Source organism: Leopardus geoffroyi, chromosome A1 (assembly GCF_018350155.1).
Source record: "Leopardus geoffroyi isolate Oge1 chromosome A1, O.geoffroyi_Oge1_pat1.0, whole genome shotgun sequence".
Taxonomy (NCBI): domain Eukaryota; kingdom Metazoa; phylum Chordata; class Mammalia; order Carnivora; family Felidae; genus Leopardus; species Leopardus geoffroyi.
The window spans coordinates 228,341,244-228,361,942 of NC_059326.1; the positions used below are offsets into that span (position 1 = coordinate 228,341,244).

The 20,699-nt window shown below is 41.8% G+C and overlaps 1 protein-coding gene across 1 annotated transcript in view; it reads left to right on the forward strand.

Moving 5' to 3' along the window:
• DNAH5 (dynein axonemal heavy chain 5) overlaps positions 1 to 20,699 on the forward strand; it is a 286,976-nt gene that overhangs the window by 121,566 nt on the left and 144,711 nt on the right. The window contains 11 exon segments of the mRNA XM_045441848.1: positions 1,620 to 1,838; positions 2,851 to 2,913; positions 3,206 to 3,444; positions 4,184 to 4,424; positions 6,476 to 6,675; positions 9,782 to 9,935; positions 11,439 to 11,602; positions 15,646 to 15,802; positions 19,414 to 19,626; positions 20,382 to 20,453; positions 20,455 to 20,607. Coding sequence (XP_045297804.1) covers positions 1,620 to 1,838; positions 2,851 to 2,913; positions 3,206 to 3,444; positions 4,184 to 4,424; positions 6,476 to 6,675; positions 9,782 to 9,935; positions 11,439 to 11,602; positions 15,646 to 15,802; positions 19,414 to 19,626; positions 20,382 to 20,453; positions 20,455 to 20,607 — 1,875 coding nt within the window.

Consider the following 20,699-nt stretch of genomic DNA (forward strand, 5'->3'; position numbering starts at 1 on the left):
TAAATGTTTGCACCTTTGCCGTATTGGGTCAGGAAAATCATGTGGCCCACTGTGCCCTTCTTGGGAATTGAAACATAAGGTAAAGAGTCCCTGCTTTGTGTAGAACCAGGAGCGTTCCCTGGGCATTTGAAGGGAAGGCCCAGTAACTGACACCCCTGTTTCCCCCTGTCTGAGCATTCAGACAAAACTGTAGTCAAATAGTCAAGGTAAAAATACAACCTTTTGTTCCCGATAGAACTTATTTGGAAGACATGGCTTAGTGTACAACTCCCATATTCCCATTACCACTCAAATCCATGCACACACACTACTTGCGACGACTACATCCCAGAATTGTTGAACTTATTCGTGCGTCAGAGGCAGAATTGAAAAGCTGCAGGCGCCTCTATTACCGTGCTTCACTCTATTTAAAAAAAAAAATTAATGCTTTATTTTTGAGAGAGAGAGACAGAGAGAGAGCGAGCATGCATGAGTGGTAGAGGGGCAGAGAGAGAGGGAGACACAGAATCGGAAGCAGGCTCCGGGCTCTGAGCTGTCAGCACAGAGCCCGACATGGGGCTTGAACTCACGAACCGTGAGATCGTGATATGAGCCGAAGTCGGACGCTTCACTGAGCCATTCAGGCACCCCACCCTGCTTCACTCTATTGACACTGGAGGGCAGACCAGTGGGTTGCCTTCAAGGAGGAAGAAGAAAGAGGGAGAAAGGCACTGGGCTAGGCTTGCCCACATCAAGTCTTTTACCCAAATTAATGATCAGGTATTCGTTCCACCTGTATGGAGAGAACTAATGCCGGGAGAGGAGGGCAGAGATATTTAGGGAAAATCCTTTCTCATGAAAACCAAACTCTTTTTTTTTTTTTTTTTTAAATTTTTTTTTTTCAACGTTTATTCATCTTTGGGACAGAGAGAGACAGAGCATGAATGGGGGAGGGGCAGAGAGAGAGGGAGACACAGAATCGGAAACAGGCTCCAGGCTCTGAGCCATCAGCCCAGAGCCCGACGCGGGGCTCGAACTCACGGACCGCGAGATCGTGACCTGGCTGAAGTCGGACGCTTAACCGACTGCGCCACCCAGGCGCCCGAAAACCAAACTCTTTTAGCCAAGAGAGTAGTCGAGGATTTTGCATCTTGAGGTCAATGACTGGGCTCAGGCTTTGATGCAGCAGTACCCTTGTGTGTCTTACTGTTGGAACCTCTTACCAACAAAATGAAATGGGATAGAGTTAAAACCCTGATTTATTTTATTATGCTAATATTAGCAGTTAGATTATCTTATGTTTTTCATCTCGAAGTCTTGAAATACAACTTAGGGGCCTATGTAAAAATACCTTTTATTTGCATAATGGTTTATAGTTTTTGAAATTCATTTAAAATGATATTTGTGGATATTCACAAAAATCCTGTGAGGCAGCCAGGAATTTTCACATTTTACCGAAGAGGAAACTGAAGCTTAGGGGCCCGGTTGCTCATTTAAGCTTTTATGGTTTGCAAGAAGGAAAGAACTCTCGGGGTAGTTTCCCTATCATACTGATCTTTTCCATTCTATCACTTTAATAAATGAGTGAGTAGATTTATGCATCTGACCGGCAGAAATTAAAATTTCCTTCTTTTGTGTAGGAATCCTATGCCCTGCTTAACAAATACGGTCTTCTCATAACAAAGGAAGAGATGGACAAAGTTGATACTCTGCGCTATTCTTGGGAGAAGCTTCTGACACGTGCCAGTGAAGTTCAGAATGAATTAGTCTCACTGCAGCCCCGTTTCAGGAAGGAGCTAATTAGTACCGTGGAGGTCTTCCTCCGAGACTGTCACCACTTCTACTTGGACTATGATTTGGTATAACCCTGGTTTTTCCTGTTTGTATTTTTGGGAAGAGTCAATAGAGCCGGCAAAGTGCATAAAGATTCTATGCCAAGTTTCATGACTCTCCCTAGGAATGGGAGTTTCATTTTCATGAGAGCAATCCAGGAAATGAGGAATCTAAAAGTGCAATCCATATTATATCATTGGTCCGTTCCTGAAGTTGTTTGGTAGCTTTCTAACTTTGCGTGGCCAAATCCTGTTCACATGTGGTTAAATGTCATCCTTCTGCAGCTTTCCCTAGTTCCACAAACACTGTAGAGCACCCAGCGTGTGGCAGGCACTGCCCTCGGTGCGGAAGACACCAACGTGGACAAGACAGATGAGTTCCTGTTTTAGTCCTTCATTTATGAGTTTTAGTGCAGACTCTTCTGCACTAGGAGTATGTGCACTAAGACCCACCTCTGACCGATCATCATACACTAGAGAAAGGAAATATGTGAAGGGTACAGTTTGTACCTGTTAAGTAGGAACACACAAAACCACCAAGTTAACAAAGTTATGAGGTTGGATCCATGCACTAACATGGATGAAGCAGCACAGAAGTCCACGTATTGAAGGCGTTCTAATGTAGGAAAGCCCGACTGGAATGTTAAGATTCTATGTCACTTTGCAAATAAATATTAGAATGCTAAAAGCCGTGAGTTCCGTGGCATTGGTGGTTTAGTTCAAAACCAGGCATGATACGTGCTTCCTATAGACTGCTTACTGACCCTTCCTTGCCTGGTCGCCTAAGAAATGAGAAGTACTCATTTTTAATTTTAAGAATTTCCTGAAATTAGAAGGTGTGGTATTAACTTGGCTTTTTTTTACTTGAAAATATTTCCAAATGAGTCACTTTCCTGAGTCCTTTCCTACAATTAAAGAACGAAGTTTCCTAACATTGATGTGACGTGAATGAAAACTAGCTTTGATGTGCATATGCTTTGAGCTCATGAAATTTGAATACAACACTTCCTTTTATTTTGTGTTTAACTCTTTGTTTCAGAATGGTCCAATGGCTAGTGGCTTAAAACCCCAGGAAGCCAGTGATAGGCTTATCATATTTCAGGTAATCTTTTTGGTTTCTATGACCTTCTACACAACCAAAACCTTAACATGTTTTAGACACATACATTTTTTCCCCTTAATATAGAAAAGCCTATTGTGGAATATTTTTAAAAATTGTGATTTGGGATAATTGTATTTGGAGATGGTGTCTATTTAATTAACTATAGTTATTTACTATTCTTATTTCCATGTGCTCTGAAATCATACATGTTTGCTTATTTGCCAGTTTTTAAGTTTACCTGTTTATTCATGTGTAAATCATCTTGCGGAGTTTTCACTGGTGTTTTCTTTAGAATCAGTTTGATAATATCTATCGGAAATACATCACCTATACTGGAGGAGAGGAGCTCTTTGGACTGCCAGTTACTCCGTATCCTCAGCTTCTTGAAATAAAGAGGCAATTAAATCTTCTACAGAAAATCTACTCTCTATACAACAGCGTCATAGAAACTGTAAATAGCTATCATGAGATGCTTTGGTCGGAAGTGAATATTGAAAAAATCAACAGTGAACTTTCAGAGTTCCAGAACAGGTGAGAAATTAAATGTTTAGCATGCCCCGAGCTATTGAATCTTAAATGCTTTCTTCTTTGATAGACTGTCAAGTTCTCTTTTCACTCCCAGATGTTTTGAAAGCACATCAGGCTGCATTGCTGTTGTCCGTTGACGTCACCCTTGTCAGACGCTATTTATTAATTACCCCTGTGTATATGTGGTAAGACAAACGCGTCCTTTAAACCTGGATGAATTTTGTCAGGGGCTCTTCTGCATCTTGGAGGGAGCTGATCTCTCTTTATATTACACTTATCAAACATTTGAAGTTTATGTGAGATGACTTCCTGTAATAAAAGCAAGAGCCCTATGATTTAAGTGTTGAACCCAAAGAAAATACAGGGTCATTTGTTGTGTTTTTTGGTTGTCAGCCTGATACACTCCGCTGTGCTTTGTACTTAGGAGGATCTCAATACATGTTTGTAGAATTGAATTGAATTGGGAGGCACCTCTGTCATTTAAAATAATGCCTTTTTACCTAGCTAAGTGTTACGAGGGAATTGAAAAAAAAAACCACCACCAAACTTTCCCAATTGGGAGGAGCAGTTTTCTCTAATGTAAAAGTATGTTAGATTAACAGATATCATTTGAATCATGAGATTTGAAAGTGTGGTAGGTATTTGAAATGACTGTTTTTTGATAGAATGCTAGTAGACAAGCTTGGAGTGGAGACACTCAGGCTCATCTTTGAATGACCATTCACGGTGACTCCCTTCGCAGGTGTCGGAAGCTGCCCCGGGCCTTGAAGGACTGGCAGGCTTTCTTGGATCTGAAGAAGACCATTGATGATTTCAGTGAGTGTTGCCCACTCCTGGAGCACATGGCCAGTAAGGCCATGATGGACAGGCACTGGGAAAGGATAGCTGCTCTCACTGGCCATAATCTGGACGTGGGGAATGAAACTTTTAAGTTAAGAAATATCATGGAGGCACCTCTTCTGAAATACAAAGAAGAAATAGAGGTACAGTTCATAGGATTACCTGATGTGGTGGGAGATTGGAAGGTCTCATGGGATTTATTTTGACAGTATTCCTACATTATGGAATGTTGGACCAGTAAACCGTATCAGGACAATTAAAACTCTTCTGGGCATCCAGCAATTCATTCCTTCAACACATGTTTACGTGACAGGTTCCGTGTTAAGTGCTGGGGACATACAGATGCTTTCCTTCATTCATAGATCATTAAATAACTTGCATAGTTAAATAATTACACAAATAAGGGTATAGTTACACCATGTGGTAAATACTATTGAAGTAAAAAGCGTCTGTTCTATGACAGCCCATAGTAATGGGCTTGACCTGTTTGGGGTGATGGGGTGGTAAGGGTAGGGAAGTTGGGACACATGCCCATGACTGCTGGGGAGGGAATGTGCTCATGTGGTGAGGCTGAGGGACTTGGAAAGGGCAAAGAAGACAATGTCAGGCATGTGGAACAGCATGTGTGAAGGGTCTGAAGTGTGTTTGGGAACCAGAGGGAACACCAGGGTGGAGAGACCAATGGGGAGTCGTCTGGGAGATATATTTTGAGCAGAGATGACATAGTTAGATTTGCATTTTCTAAAGATCACTGTGGTAACTGTGTGGAGAAAGGATTGGGGGGGGGGGGCAAGTGAGAATGGTGGGAAAACCAACTAGGGGATTATAAGAATATCCCAGACAAGAGACAATGGTGTGTTGGATGAGGGGGCAGGTAGTGAAGCTGGAGAAGGGAGAAAAGATCAACGAGATCACCAGAAGGTAGAGCCGGGTAGAATCTGGCAAGAGAGGGAACATGGTAGGAGAAACAATCTAGGGTAAACCTTAGATTTCCTGCTGAGAGATCAAGGTGGATGATGGTGCTCATCATGGAGATAGGGAATTATTGGAAGGTAATCAGTTGAGCGACAAATGCAAAGAGCTTAATTTGGGGCATGAGTTTGATATTTCACAGAATGTGTTTGGGATTCCCTTGGTTAGATCCAAACACAGAGGCCCAATAGGCAAATGGATGGGGGTCTTACCGGGAGATACAAAAGGTTACAGACTGTGTGGGCATAGATGAGCTCATGCAGAGAGGGAGTGCAGCATGAGACGAGAAGAGGCAAGGATGGGGCTTGACTAATGGTCCAGGAAAAAGCGTGGCTGCAGAGGAGACTGGGAAAGTGGAGGGAGACCTGGAAGAAGTCAGGTTTCTCTTCATTTTCTCCTCTCATACCGCATTGATTTGGCTCTAGAGTTAAATCAGAGACACATTAAATTTTGGGTCTTTGATTAGAGTTTCAAAATTTACAAGGTTATCACACATGTGTGTTTTTTTTAAATCCAAATGGAGATATAATTGACATATAACATTGTGTAAGTTGAAGGTATATAACATATTGGTTTGATACATTTATATTGTGGCATGATTGCCATTGGAGTGTTAGCTAACACCTGGGTTATGCCACGTAATGATCATTTCTTCTAGTGGTGGTAGCAATTAAGCTCTAGTCTATTAGGAAGTTTAATATTTATGATACAGTTTTGTTGTCTATTATCACTGTGCTGTGTGTTAGATTTCCAACATCTCTTCTCTTCCCCCATCCCTGGCCTCTGGTAACTATCACTCTACCCTCTGTGTTTTTGAGGGTTCCACATATAAGGGATAGCTTATGGTATTTTTACTTGTCTGATTTATCTCAGCCTAATGCCCTCAAGGTCTACCCACATTGTCACAAATGTCAGGATGTCCTTTCTCACGGTGTTCCGTTGTTGCGTACCTTTTCTGTCATCTTTCTCTCTGGAAGAGTTTGGTGGGAAATTTTACAAACTAAGGTTCTGTTATTTAGTAATACATCTTCATCTCTCTCCCTAAATCTCGATCTATATACATATACACCATTTGTTATATTGCATTTTAGAGCTGGGCGGGAAAAGTATTTTTAGATACGTATGAAGCAAATCGTGAGGCTAGGACCTCTGCTGAATCTGGACTGTTCACGAAGGACATGTGACTTTCATGTGGTAAAGCTCGAGCTTGCAATTTTAATAGGACATCTGTATCAGTGCGGTGAAAGAGAGAGACATCGAGCACAAGCTGAAGCAAGTGATGAACGAGTGGGACAGCAAAACATTCACATTTGGCAGCTTTAAAGCCCGTGGAGAGCTCCTCTTGCGGGGAGACAGCACCTCAGAAATCATCACCAGCATGGAGGACAGCTTGATGTTGCTAAGCTCTCTACTGAGCAACAGGTAGGAAGTCCGTCCATCTTTCCCCTGAGATGTGGGAACCACCGCAACAAACGTTTTAAGGGAAATTAATATTAAACAATGCAGCAATGGCCCCCATACAATTTATTTAACATTAAAAATCCGTGTTTTAATTTTAGCCCTTGGCACAGCATGTGTAATGCTGTTTTTATTTCATTATCCTCTACTGTGGGATGTGTCTGAGACCATCGAGTGGACAAAATAATGCAACATGTAATTAGCCACTTGGATCTTGCGGAACATTTCAACTTTGCAGCTGACAAGCCTCACCGCACAGCTGACAGCTTGACAGGCTCCGGAGTCCAGGGGAAATTAGGCTGAGCTTCAGAATAATCGTTCTACTTAGGAAATCGTTGTGCCAACATCTGTGGACTAGAAACTCTTAGTTGTGTACATACTTTAATGAGATGACAGATTAAGATAGAGAGTGAATTTAATTCGTAAAGAGAAATAAAACAGCACAGACCGATACGAGTCTAACACTTCTGTTTGACAGTTAACTGCAAAACCATCATGCTTTGGATGCACATGCCTTAGACTCATGAGCTTATCATTTCCTTGGTACCTTGCTTCCCTTTGCTCCTCCTGAAATAATTTTTTGTTCACCAGGATCTTCTCAGATATATAATAATTGTGTAGCATGTGGGTATCATTGAGATACGAGTTTACTGCATTCTGTCTTTCGAACGTCAGTCTCTTCTGTGTGTATATGTATAAGTTTAATGTAGGGATTAATAACCACTTAATACTGTTTGATAAAAATTTCTCTTCTTCACTTTTGCTTGGTACACCCAAGTGTTTGAAGTGAGTAATATGGGATATAAAATTCGGTCTTAGAGATTTAGACCATTGGTAACCTTGACTCTGAAGTACTTAGGATTTCGTGAGTTTGAATGAATTTGGTTGCTATTCATACCCAAATAAATGAAGGACAGATGGAAAATAACACATCCTAGGGAGGTAGAAAATGAACACATACAAATTAAGTAAAAATTACTATGTCAAGGATGGGGAAACTGTCCTTACCGATGGCAGTGAATCCACAGATGAGAGTTGTGTGAGGAACACGTATTCAGTACAAATTTATTGAACACCTACTATGTGCCATACACTTTTCTAGGTGCTATGGACAGAAGAGCAAATCAAACAGTGTTCTCTGTTGCTATGGAACCGCATTCTAGTGAAAAGCGTAAATTAAAAAAAAAACAACCCAGAAAGATGTGGAATATTAAAACAGTCTGTTTCACAATTAGGACTGTGGGAATGAAAATTTTATTAATGAATATGACTAATATTTGAGAAAGATTTAAGTCCATAGTCTGTTGAAATGGAGGGATCCCTAAGGGCGAAGAAAAAGGAAAAACAGTGACAGGGAGTACAATTATTAGAATTTTGTCTGCAAATAATAGAAGCAACTCGTGAAACATTGCCTGCACAAAACTGAAGTTTATGTGGCTCTCACATAAAAGAAGCTCCAAGGTTGATGGTTCAGGGTAGAGAGCAGGCTCCACCTCATCATCAGGGACCTAAGCTTTATCAGGCTCACCCTTCTGTCTTTTCCAGGGGTGGCCCTTCCCCTGACTTCCCCTTCCATACAATGCTGCCACCCACTTCTTACCCAAGAGAGTGGTCCTCACTTGGCTGTTTACTGGACGCCTGGGGAACTTACATCCCAGTACCTGGGCCACATCTCACACTGATTGAGTTGGAGTCTCTTGGGGGTGGGACCCAGGCAGGCCTGAGTAGGGCTTTTTTTTTTTTTTTTAATGTTTATTTTTGACAGAGAGAGTGACAGAGCATGAGTGGGGGAAGGTCAGAGAGAGAGGGAGACACAGAATCGGAAGCAGGCTCCAGGCTCCGAGCTGTCAGCACAGAGCCCCACGCAAGGCTTGAACTCACAAACCGCGAGATCATGACCTGAGCCGAAGTCGGATGCTCAACCGACGGAGCCACCCCGGTGCCCAGGCCCAAGTAGTTTTTGATGTCTGCTGGATGTCCCCAAAGTACAGCCAAGGTTGGGAGCAAGGTTGGGAGCTACTTAGTCCCGGCCCTGCCCATTGCTGCAGAGGAGGCTGGGAAATTCAGTATTTTAACTGGGCACTTACGTTTCCAGGTAGAAATGGGGTCCTATATCTAAAGAGAAAAGGAAAAAAACACTGGAAGGCCATGATCCATTTCTCTCTCAAGAATGAAAAAGGGAAGATAGATTAACTATAGGAGAGACTAAAGAGTGACTATCAGAGTATTACACGTAGACATGCACGAGCCCTAACACACATACACACACAAGCACACGCACATGCACACACACACACACACACAGACACACGCGAGTGGGTGGTTTTGAGTGGCTGGGGAGTTGGAAAGAGACCCAGAAAGGGGGAGGCTAGAGAGAGATTGCAGGTATTAACATGTTTGAAAATTGAATTGGTTGTTTGATCCCCCCAGTGTCTCTGTAATTGCCCCATAGTATGTGAGAAACCAGAGGGAGTCCCTGGAGAAGACACAAAGGTCAGCAGAGAGACTGTTACTCACTTGGCTGTAGCAACAATGATCCCAATTTTATTACTCTAGCAGTTGTATGGAATCAAGTCTAATGCCTGATCTGCTCCTCAGATGACACATCTCCCACCTGTTTATGCTCTGGATCAAAACAGGAAAAGTCGAACAATGTCCAGTAAATGATGATGATTTAGTCACTTGGTAGCATCATTAAAAAAAAATAAGTTTATTTATTTGAGAGACAGAGAGAGAGAGAGAGAGAGAGAAGGTGTGAGAAAGAATCGTGGAGGGGCAGAGCGAATCCCAAGCAGGCTCTGCACTGTTAGCCCAGAGCCCGACGCGGGGCTCGACCCCATGGACCGTGAGGTCATGACCTGAGCTGAAATTAAGGGCTAGATGCTGACCTGACTGAGCCTCCCGGGTGCCCCAAGTAGCATCATTTCCAAAACCAGCACAACATAATCCCAGTTGTAAAGAAACAGGTAAAAATTAGGATTAAATAAAATCTTTTAGGTTGAAAACAACAACAATAAAAAAGAAAACACCAAAAAAACCTCCCAAATGCTGGCTGTATTTTTCATTTTAGGTACAATGTGCCGTTCAGGGCCCAGATCCAAAAGTGGGTGCAGTGCCTTTCCAACTCAACAGACATCATTGAGAGCTGGATGATGGTGCAGAAGTTGTGGATTTACTTAGAAGCTGTCTTCGTGGGCGGAGATATTGCCAAGCAGCTTCCCAAGGTTTCAGAATTTTCCTTATGGTTTCATCAGGGCTTTAACTCAGAGAATTCTTGAAAAACTAATAATTCCTTCAGAAATGCAATAATGTTTCGATTTCTCTGGAGCCACACCCTCCCCAATGTTTTTGTTGTTGTTGAACTGTTTTATAAGGAGAGAGCGATTGTGGAAGAGTCAGGGTGTGAAGGCTACAAAACCGTGTGGTTTTGTGGGAAACAGAGGGTTAAGAAAGAAAAGAAATGTCTGCATAATGGATACACTTCAGGTAATTTGAAGGTAGAATTTGGGAACAGTGCGGAATTATGGCGTAGTTATCTCGACAATGGCAGGGTAATTTGTTCTGTTACTACTGACAGTTTAAAACAACTCACGCTATATAATTCACCCAATTATATCTGTACTGGAAAACTGGGGGGGGGGGGGGGAGAGGGGTGGAAACAGGCAGAAAAAAGAAACTCCAGAACAAAAAGGCCCTCTTCTCAAGATTGTGGAACATGTTTTTTTCTCATCAAATTTAATCATCTTATGGGGAATATGGAGTGTAGTATTTTGAAATTTTTATCAAAAACATTTTTCTTACCAAATCTCAAGGATTCTTATTCAACTACCTTAAATCGTTAGCAAAATTATAATGTTTTAATGATATATTTGAGTTTTAGAAACACGGTTGTGTTGAGTGTTTTTTTTTGCTCAGTCTTCCTAGCTGTCCCTGTGGTGAGTTTTCAGTTTCATTACAGAAGATAGATCTGTTAGCTGATGTATTTTTCACCTACCAGTGGAATGTATCCACACACTGAAACTTTAAGTATTTATTTACTTATTTCTTTATTTCTACTTTTATATTTGGGCATGTTTTTCTTCTTGCTGGGTGGTGGGGAATCTCAAATTGGATGTAATACTGGCAACTTTCACATTCAATATTCAAGGAGCTCGGTGGGGTCTCTTGCTCTCATATTTGATAGTACATGCTTATTGGTAAACTACAGAAAGTTTTAGGGAAGAAGGAAAACCTTATTTCTATTCTCTCAAAGTCCTCTGTGCATTTTCAATTTTTTTTCTGAAAAAAAAATCTATGTTTAAAAATTTCACAGTATTAGGGTTATACCGTAATTAGTTTTGTATCTTATTTTTAAATGTTTTCATTTCTAAATATACAAACAATTCAGTGCTCAGGGTAGAAAACTTGAAAAACATAAAATTCACTTCATTTAGGGATAACTGGCAAAAACACTTGGGAGTGCTTTTCTCTTCCAAGCTGTCTCATATTGTATTTTCATTTCTGTGTCTGTCTTCTGCTTTCAGTTAACATAATGGGGGGACCTTATTTAAGAAAGGGGGTGGGATGGTGCAAAAGGAGAATCGAAATAGAACATGTGTGACATTTTAGGCATATAAAGTTGGGATATCCAGACTGGGGAGAAATCTGGCCTCAGCAGAAGGTATGTGAGATGCGCTTTCCTTGAGATCACAGATGTGTAAGTGGGCTTTGTTACCTCGTTCTTGTAGGAAGCCAAGCGCTTTTCCAATATCGATAAATCTTGGGTGAAGATTATGACTCGGGCTCATGAAATGCCAAATGTGGTTCAGTGTTGTGTTGGAGATGAGACCATGGGGCAGCTGTTACCGCACTTGCTGGACCAGTTGGAAATGTGCCAGAAATCCCTCACTGGGTAAGTTTACTGGCTCTGTGAAGGCTCCCTTAGCGTCCTAGAGATGAAAGGGATCAGAGGGACTAGACAGCATTAGCCATATTGATTTTCTTTTGCTAAAACGTAATTCGTATCTGATGTTGTTGCATAGATAAAACTGGTAGCTTGGAGTCTCATATTATCTCCAAGCCCTTGCTGGATTTGTTCTGATGTTGGAATAATAGGACTCAGGGCTTCTTCCATCCACTGGGACAAAGTCTTGCAAATTCTCATATAGTCCTTGCCTTTTAAAACGGATACAGCTACTTTTCTGATTTTCTTCTTGGATAAGCATCTGAAGGGTCAAAATATTTCATTAGGTGCAACCGAGAACAATATGAACAGTGTAATGTACACAAGTAGTCAAGATTATACAGAAACAAGAGCCTCATGTATCTATACACACACACACACACACACACACACACACACACACACACACACACTTACGTGCACACACACATGTGTATAGGAGGCGGGGTGAATTCCAAGAGTAACATATATTTTTCTTTTCTTTCCCTTTGGCTAATCAAGGTAAATCATGTAAGCAGAAATATGTTGAATAGTAGTGAATATTCCAAAAACAGTTAACTACACATGGTTTTCTGTATTTTTTATTTTTATTGAGATATAATTGACATACAGCATCACATTAGGCTTTTTTCCCAGGGACAAAGGAAAGAGTGATGTACGATTAGGTATAGCATTCATACGATGCATAAAATGAAAGGTTCCAGTTGCTCGGGAAAACAACATTTTTTTGTTTGTTTGTTTTAAATTGACACCTTGGACGATACTCTATTGTGCATTCTTACCCCAGTGTGAGTCAAGTGGGAGACATTATGGTAGAATGGCTTGATCCAGGGAAGTTGCAATGGGATGCCTTCACACTCTTCAGGACCTCCTTCATGAATATCATTGGTATATCCAAGTTAATAGAGGATATGGGGCAGTGTGAAATGTGAGGGATTTTAAGCCCTGACAAGAATCTAGGTGATAGACCATTGGCACTGCTGGTTAAAGACAAATCCATAGACTTTGGTGTTCAGCTGGGAGGGTGATGAAGTTGGCATGCTTTTAGGAAAGTTGAAGAACCTAAACAAGACCATGCCTAGATGGATGTCTACCCCACTACACATGGAGGCAGGTTCAGTAGGAGGTGGAACTAGGGCTGAGATTTTCCTTGGCAAATATTTGCAAGTTTAATCTAGGTGATGGGCATCTCAATAGCTTATGCTATGGGCCTATGCTAATACTTTTGCTTTAGAAAATTGTCCTGTGAAGACATTATTAAACACGAAGATCATAGGCAATTAAAGCGTCGGTAAAGCACCCTTTAAATGTTAACTTTAAAGCAAAACCATTTGCAAGCAAATCCTTCAAAATAACTTTTTAGAAAAATAGGTTTTCAGGTATGCATGATTTGATATGTTTCATAAAATTATTGAATCAAGTCAAGTAACTGTTGAAGGACATTTGACAAAAGAAGAATTTTTGTAAAAAAGAAAGAAGAGAGAGGGAAATAAACCGTAAGAGATTCTTAAAGATAGAGAACAAACTGAGGGTTGATGGAGGGAGGTGGATGGGGGATGGGCTAGATGGGTGATGGGTCCTGAGGAGGGCACTTGTTATAATGAGCCCTGGGTGTTGTATGTAAGTGATGAATCACTGAATTCTACTTCTGAAACCAATATTGCACTGAATGTTAGCTAACTAGAATTTAAAGAAAAATGTGAGGGGCGCCTGGGTGGCTCAGTCCGTTAGGCGTCCAAATCTTGATTTCAAGTCAGGTCGTGATCTCACGGTTTGTGAGATCGAACCCTGTGTGCGGCTCTGTGCTGACACTTTGGAGCCTGCTTGGTGTTTTCTCTCTCCCTCTCTCTCTGCCCCTCCCCCGCTTATGTTATCTCTTCTCAAAATAAATACCTAAGCATTTAAAAAATTTGATCAGTCGATTAAGCGTTTGACTTCAGCTCAGGTTATGACCTTGTAGTTGGTGAGTTCAAGCCCTGTGTTGGGCTCTGTGCTGACAGCTCAGAGCCTGGAGCCTGCTTCAGATTCTGTGTGTCCCTCTCTCTGCCTCTCCCCTGATCACACCCTCTTTCTCTCTCAAAATAAATAAATACACATTAAAAAAAAGAACAAGGAATAAGGAATTCTTTTCTCAATAAAGAATAAAGATCAAGCTTCTACAAATAAGATGGATTGGGATATTTAAAATAAAACTAGCCTATTTAAAGTAAGGAAAATAAAAAGCTAAAAACAACATAAAACACTATGAGCACAGGGGCGCATGGGCGGCTCAGTCGGTTAAGCATCTGACTTCGGCTCAGGTCGTGATCTCAAGGTGTGTGAGTTCGAGCCCCGCATCAGGCTCTGTGCTGACAGCTCGGAGCCCGGAGCCTGCTTCGGATTCTGTCTCCGTGTCTCTCTGCCCCTTTCCCAGTCATGCTCTGTCTCTCCCTCTCTCAAAAGTAAATAAATGTTCAAGAAACCCAAACAAACACGAGCATAAAAGCAAGAGTTTAAGAAAACGAGGGGGATGTAAACAGAGACTCTTTGGGCAGCCTTATCCTGCCCCCTCTTTGAGGCCAGATTTTGTGCTTTTTCTCGTGCCGAAAGTGAATAAATCCAAATTGCCAAAGCAATGGTTTGTAGTGTGTATTTTACTGATTGTTCCGTGAGAGCTCAGGAGGAAGATTACACCACATACAGAAAGCTCGTCCATCACCCGGAGCACCTCTTGTAGCATAGTCTATCCTTCTGTTTCCTTCCTTTCTTTGCCTCTTTCGGCCTCTGAAAAAAGTCCTGTCTTCTGTCTTAAGGAATTCAGCTCTTGCCCTCATGCTGGGCATACCATTCACCAAAACAGAAGTCCAGCAGTTGACTAAATATGGGCAGCCAAGTGTCCCCCTTGCATGTCCTCAAGGGCACCAGCTGGCTTCAGCTTCTGGTCCACACTGTGCTTGGTAAAAATCCTACCTTCCTATGAAGAGAATCTGCTTCTGTGAAATAAGAATATTTCCCTCATGATTTTACACAGGAAACAAATAATAATACACATGGGCGAGGAAGGAATAGAAATTTTTCAGACAGACAACACTTGAAAAGGATTTCTGGTAAGGTTTCAAAAACAAATTACGATGAAAACTATAGTAAGAATATCGAAGGATGCAAGAAAATGAAGGTACAGAGGTATTAATATGAAAATAACAGGGGTGCCTGGGTGACTCAGTCGGTTAAGCGTCTGACTTCGGCTCAGGTCATGCTCTCACAGTTCGTGAGTTCAAGCCCCGTGTTGGGCTCTGTGCTGACAGCTCAGAGCCCGGAGCCTGCTTCGGATTCTGTGTCTCCTCCTCTCTCTGCCCCTCCCCCGCTCGTGCTCTATCTGTCTCTCAAAATTAAACGTTAAAAAAAATAACAGGAAAAATATATCCACCACACAAAGAAACACCATAAAGTAGAGCAAATATAGAAACAAAATACAGAAACAAAAGCACAGTTGAAAATTCTCTGGGTTTCAGTAATTCCTGGAGGCAGAGAATAGTGCCAGGGCCCCTTCACACAGTTTATTCAGAGCTAGATTTTGCCTTCTGCTTCGGTAATGGATTCATTGCATTCTTTAAGATACAATTCCAAGAATGAGATGCACCCTTCAGCTGACACAGCACTGTGCTTGCAACAAGACCACCCCCCCCACCCCCTCCAAAACTCCCTGAGTGTGATTGCTTCCGTCCTCCACCAAGAAAGTACCAGCTTTTCCAGATTACCTCAAGGGTATGCATTACACTCGTGAAAGATGAAGAAACTCTCCTATCAGTTCTGGAAAAAATATTTGTTTTTCATCCAAATACAGAATGCTACTAGGCAAGATTAGTAAGAACCACAGGACAAAAACATCGAACAGTGTGTGGGAAAATTTGATTGTCTCACAATCCTTCCCCCTTCTCGCCGTCCCGATGAGTTTATTTCTAGAAAGGCCTGCTTTGTGTGTTTATAAAGCTTCTCTTTTCCTCTCCACTTAGGTACTTGGAGAAAAAACGTCTTTGCTTTCCTCGCTTCTTCTTTGTCTCGGACCCCGCCCTTCTGGAGATCCTGGGGCAGGCATCAGACACACACACGATACAAGCCCATTTGCTGAATGTGTTTGACAACATCAAAACTGTCAAGTTCCATGAAAAGGTTTGCCTAATTCTAACTGCTGGCCGGCAATTGCCATATCTTAAACTTCCCTTGTCTTTGTACAATCGCTCTCTGATGCTGTGTTTGCATAGGGTTACTCCCAGCTAGTGATTAAAAACAAACTTTTGGGCCCAATGTGCCTTCAGAATTGTGTGATTTCTTACTATCCAAAGTGTAAATTTGAAGAACAGTGTAAATATGATTAGGGATGCATCGTATGTAGCATTCATGGTTTTACATGCCAAGTTAGCTGTTGCGAAATTCAACGAAACAAAGAAACCAATCGCTCAGAAAATAGTCCCTTGACGAAGTAGAATTGCCACAGCGATTTGATTGTTTTAATCAGGTTTCAGAAGTATTTGGCACGATCGTCTTCCCTGGTGCTCGTCATGCTTGATTGAAGCCTTTTTTTTTTTTTTTTTTTGAAACACTCCTTACAAGTTTCTAGGGTCATGGAGTTGTGGGGGACCCAAGAGAAGGCGTTCAACGTAAGGGAGGTTGCGTTTCACGGCTGCCAGAAGATACTGCCTGATCCATCGTTTCACCCCAAATTCCCTGGGAAAGAGACCCTTCCAGTTTGACAGTGTGTTCAGTCGTCCTCCGGGGCTTCCCGGAAACCCTCAATGCCATTCCCTTATTCATCCTGGCATGCTCTTGGGGAGCAACTTCCATGTGCCAGATGTTGTGCTGAACTCGAGAATCAGAGACCTCCGGGGTCCGCACTCGGGTGGGATGTTTCTAGAGTGCAGCTGGTGCCGTGGTGGAGTGATTACATTGGACGCGATCAAAAGCCATTCGTTTAAGTTCATGCCCGGGGCTGTGTGTCAGGCATGGTGCTAGTCCTGGGGCTCCAAGGAAGAATTTATCATTACACCGAAGTTGTTTTTATGCCGTGCAACATTCATGGGAAATCTGGCCGCTTAACGGTTGGTAATTCTTGACTTGCTGTGCTAGTGTTATGCACAAATAACATGGGGGTGCTGTCAGGGAGCCTTAGCCTGGTATAAGGGGTGTCAGGGAAGGCTGCCTGTGGGACAGTATGGTACTTGAGCTGATAATTTGAAGGCAAGTGCAATCTACCCAGGCAGGTGGAGAAAGGGGTGCATGATCCGGTCAGAAGCAAGGGCAGGTGCAAGGGTCTGAAAAGTGTGGGCAGCCTCGGGTGTCGGGAGTGTGGCTATGTGAGGGGTTGTGTCGGTTTCCTACGGCTGCCCTGGATTGACAGCAGAAATTTCTTCTCTCACCTTTCTGGAGGCCAGAAGTCTGAACTAAGATGCCAGCAGACTTGGTTCCTGCTGGAGGCTCTGAAGGAGAGTTCATTCTACGCCTTTCTCCTAGTTTCTGGTGGCAATTGGCAACCCTGGATGTTCCTTGGCTTATACCCATGTCCCGTTGATATCTGCTTTTATCTTCACATGATATTTGCCCTGTGTGTCTGTGTCTCTCTGTCTAGATTTGCTTCTTATAAAAACACCAGTTATTGGATTAGGGTCCACCTTCATCATAACTTGAAGACGTCTACAAAGACCCTATTTCCAAATAAGGTTCCATTCACAGGTTCTGGGCTTAGGACTTCAACACGTATTTTAAATTAAAAAAAGTAACATTTATTTATTTTGAGACAGCGAGACAGAGCATGAATGGGCATGGAGCAGAGACAGAGAGGGACACAGAATCTGAAGCAGGCTCCAAGCTCTGAGCTGTCAGCACAGAGCCTGAAGCAGGGCTTGAACTCATGAGCCTCAAGATCGTGACCTGAGCTGAAGTCACACGCTTAACTGACTGAGCCACCCAGGCACCCCGGGGGTACACATTTTAACCCTGATGGGCAGCGATGAGCAAAGGGAGAAGGGGAAGAAGGAGACGTGGGATCAGATTCCAAACGGCCAAGTGTATCACACTACAGAATTCTACTTCATCCTGAACATGACAGAAGGTGCAGGAGGGTTTTACGCAGGGCGGTGACCCAGTTGTGTTTCAGAAAGATTCTCTGGCTCAGTGTAGGAGGCAAAGTAGAAGGAGGCGTGGAACCCAGTCAGGATGGAAAAGGCCGAGGTGCTACAACAAAGCCTTGATGAAGGCGAATGGGGAGAGAGGAAGGGAAGGCAGTATGGATTCAGTGGGTCAAAACCATTGTTTCTTGTAGACCTACTGGATGTGTGGGTTGAAAGAGGCACTGAATTACACAGGAAGTTCTTCCCGATGCTTTTCTTACATCCTTCTGCACTAGGACTGAACGGTTCTAGAGTGCAGCTTCTCACGGTCTCATTGCACAGTGGGAATCAATTAAACGTCCTCATTTTTAGCCGCTACTCATAGCAATTACTTCTTAAAATAAATAGCATCGCTTTTTTGCTGTTTTCTCTTGCTATAACATTTCTACAGCCAGGGGCAGATCCGGTTTTTGTAGGTCCTCACTCCTGTGAAATTATAAATCTACAACTCTAGTCAGGACTTGGAAAGGGCCCGTGGAAGTGACAGGCGGTGGAACTTCTGTCTCATTAGCTTCTTGGTAGACCACTTCTGTCTACGACACAGGAGGATTCATTGATACGGTACGACATTGGAGCCCAAGGAAACAGTATCCCACTTATTAAAGAACGAGAACGCAACAAATTTGTACTTACTTGATCATTTGCCTTATTTTATTGTATGCTATGAGCAGCCCGTGAAGTGAGTTGGGAAGCAGCACAGGCGTAGGTTTCAATGACTAGTTATGAGCCAGAAATTTAGTCTCAGAGATGTGTCCTCCACCATCGCATGGTCAATGAATGGCAGGGCACCATTTGAACCTGTATTTTAGCAAATAGCATGCTATCCTCATGATGCCATGCTGCATGGAAACTGAGGTGAGAAGACCAGACTAGGAGCTGGATTTGAATTAGAAAACATCGGGGCACCTGGGTGGCTCAGTTGGTGAAGCGTCCAACTTCAGCTGAGGTCATGATCTCATGGTTCGTGAGTTCAAACCTCTGCACTGAGTTCCATGCTGTCAGCGCAGAGCCCACCCTCAGATCCTCTGTTTCCCCCTCTCTCTGCCTCTCTCTTCCTCTCTCTCTCTCTCTCTCTCTCTCTCTCAAAACAAAAACAAAAACAAAAAAACAACAATATTAAAAAAAAAAAAAAAAGAAAAAGAAAACGTTATGTGCCACCAGGAGCTCCTGTAAAGAGGACAATTAGTACAGACTTGGAATTACCTGGAAAGGCGTTTGCATTGATCATATTGGCCTGGTCGTTGCTAATGTTGACTCGATAAGCTTGTGGTGTGGATGACAGGCTCTTACAGTGTCCCATTTCATTGGCGGAAACTAGACTTGTTTCGATCATCCCATTTATGTTGAGTATTTCTGTTAGGAAGTAAGTTTTTGCCTTTCAGGTGTAGATTATTTGGAATTGATTTATCTCAGTTCGAAAGTATTCCCTTTTCGATTTCATGGGTGACTTTTTTTTGGCTTGAAATTGATTTTGAATCATATTTTGCCTCTTATTTTATAATCTATAGCTTACCTTCCTTCAGGAAGGATAACACTGACAAGAGGGCAGTGGAGGAATTCATTCTTTATGTGAATATAGCTTTTTTTTTTTCTTTTCTGTTTTGGCTTCTATTGTAGATCTATGATCGAATTCTGTCAATCTCCTCTCGAGAGGGTGAGACGGTTGACTTGGATAAACCTGTGATGGCAGAGGGCAACGTGGAAGTTTGGCTTAATTCTCTCTTGGAGGAATCTCAGTCCTCATTACATCTTGTGATTCGCCAGGCAGCTGCAAATATTCAAGAAACAGGTTTCCAGCTGATTGAATTTCTTTCTTCCTTCCCTGCTCAGGTCAGTGTATTAAATTGGAAAATATTTTTTACAGAATAGTCATGCTAGATCTCGTACATTGCCTATTGTAAACTACACAACTGACTATAATTTAACTCTGAACCAGTATTAAGATTTTCTTAAGGATTTCTTAATATAGATAAGTTTGAAGGTTTCAGCTACAGATTATTTGGTTATATACATATGTATAAATATAAATAACATCTTACACATGTTTTATAGATACATTTTCTTTATATTTTCTTTAACCTAAAAGGTTTTCCTTTTTCCTGCTGAATCTTTTTAGTAAATAAATCATAACAAAGTACTGAGCATATGCTTAGCCAGAAAGATGAGAAATGTATTTTAGTGTTAAAATGTAAAAACTGATGTTCTCTTAACCATTACGATCAATAAAGATTTTGTGGGTATCTACCACATGTAAACCCTGCTAGCTTGAGAAAAACAGGTTTAAGCCATGTTCTTTCCCTTCCAGTAATTTAAAATCTATCTAGGGAGAAATATGACTTAAACAATAAATGATTTAAAATTACCAGGAAAAAATTGTGGACACATCATGAGGTTGTATATGTGTAACTGCCAGGGAACATTATGAATAGAGTTTCCATCGGTTTCCAAACAATGAATCAAGTTGAAATAATCAAGGATGTCCTTACATTTGCATAATAATCACCATCATTCACTATATTGTGATTTCTATTTAAATACATTAATATGTCACACACACTCATAAAGCCTTTTTTTGGTTCCATAAGGTTGGATTATTAGGAATTCAAATGATATGGACACGGGATTCAGAAGAAGCCCTCAGAAATGCCAAGTCTGATAAAAAAAATCATGCAGAAAACCAATCAGTCTTTTCTGGAGCTGTTGAATACATTGATAGGCATCATGACGAAGGATCTGAGTTCCATGGAACGAGTTAAATATGAGACTTTGATTACCATCCATGTGCACCAAAGAGATATCTTTGATGACCTGGTAAATGCTTTGTAAATACTATGGCATCTATAGAAAAGCAAACACTGGGCCCTATCCGTGTTTACCCACTGGGATTAGTTTGAATGAATTCA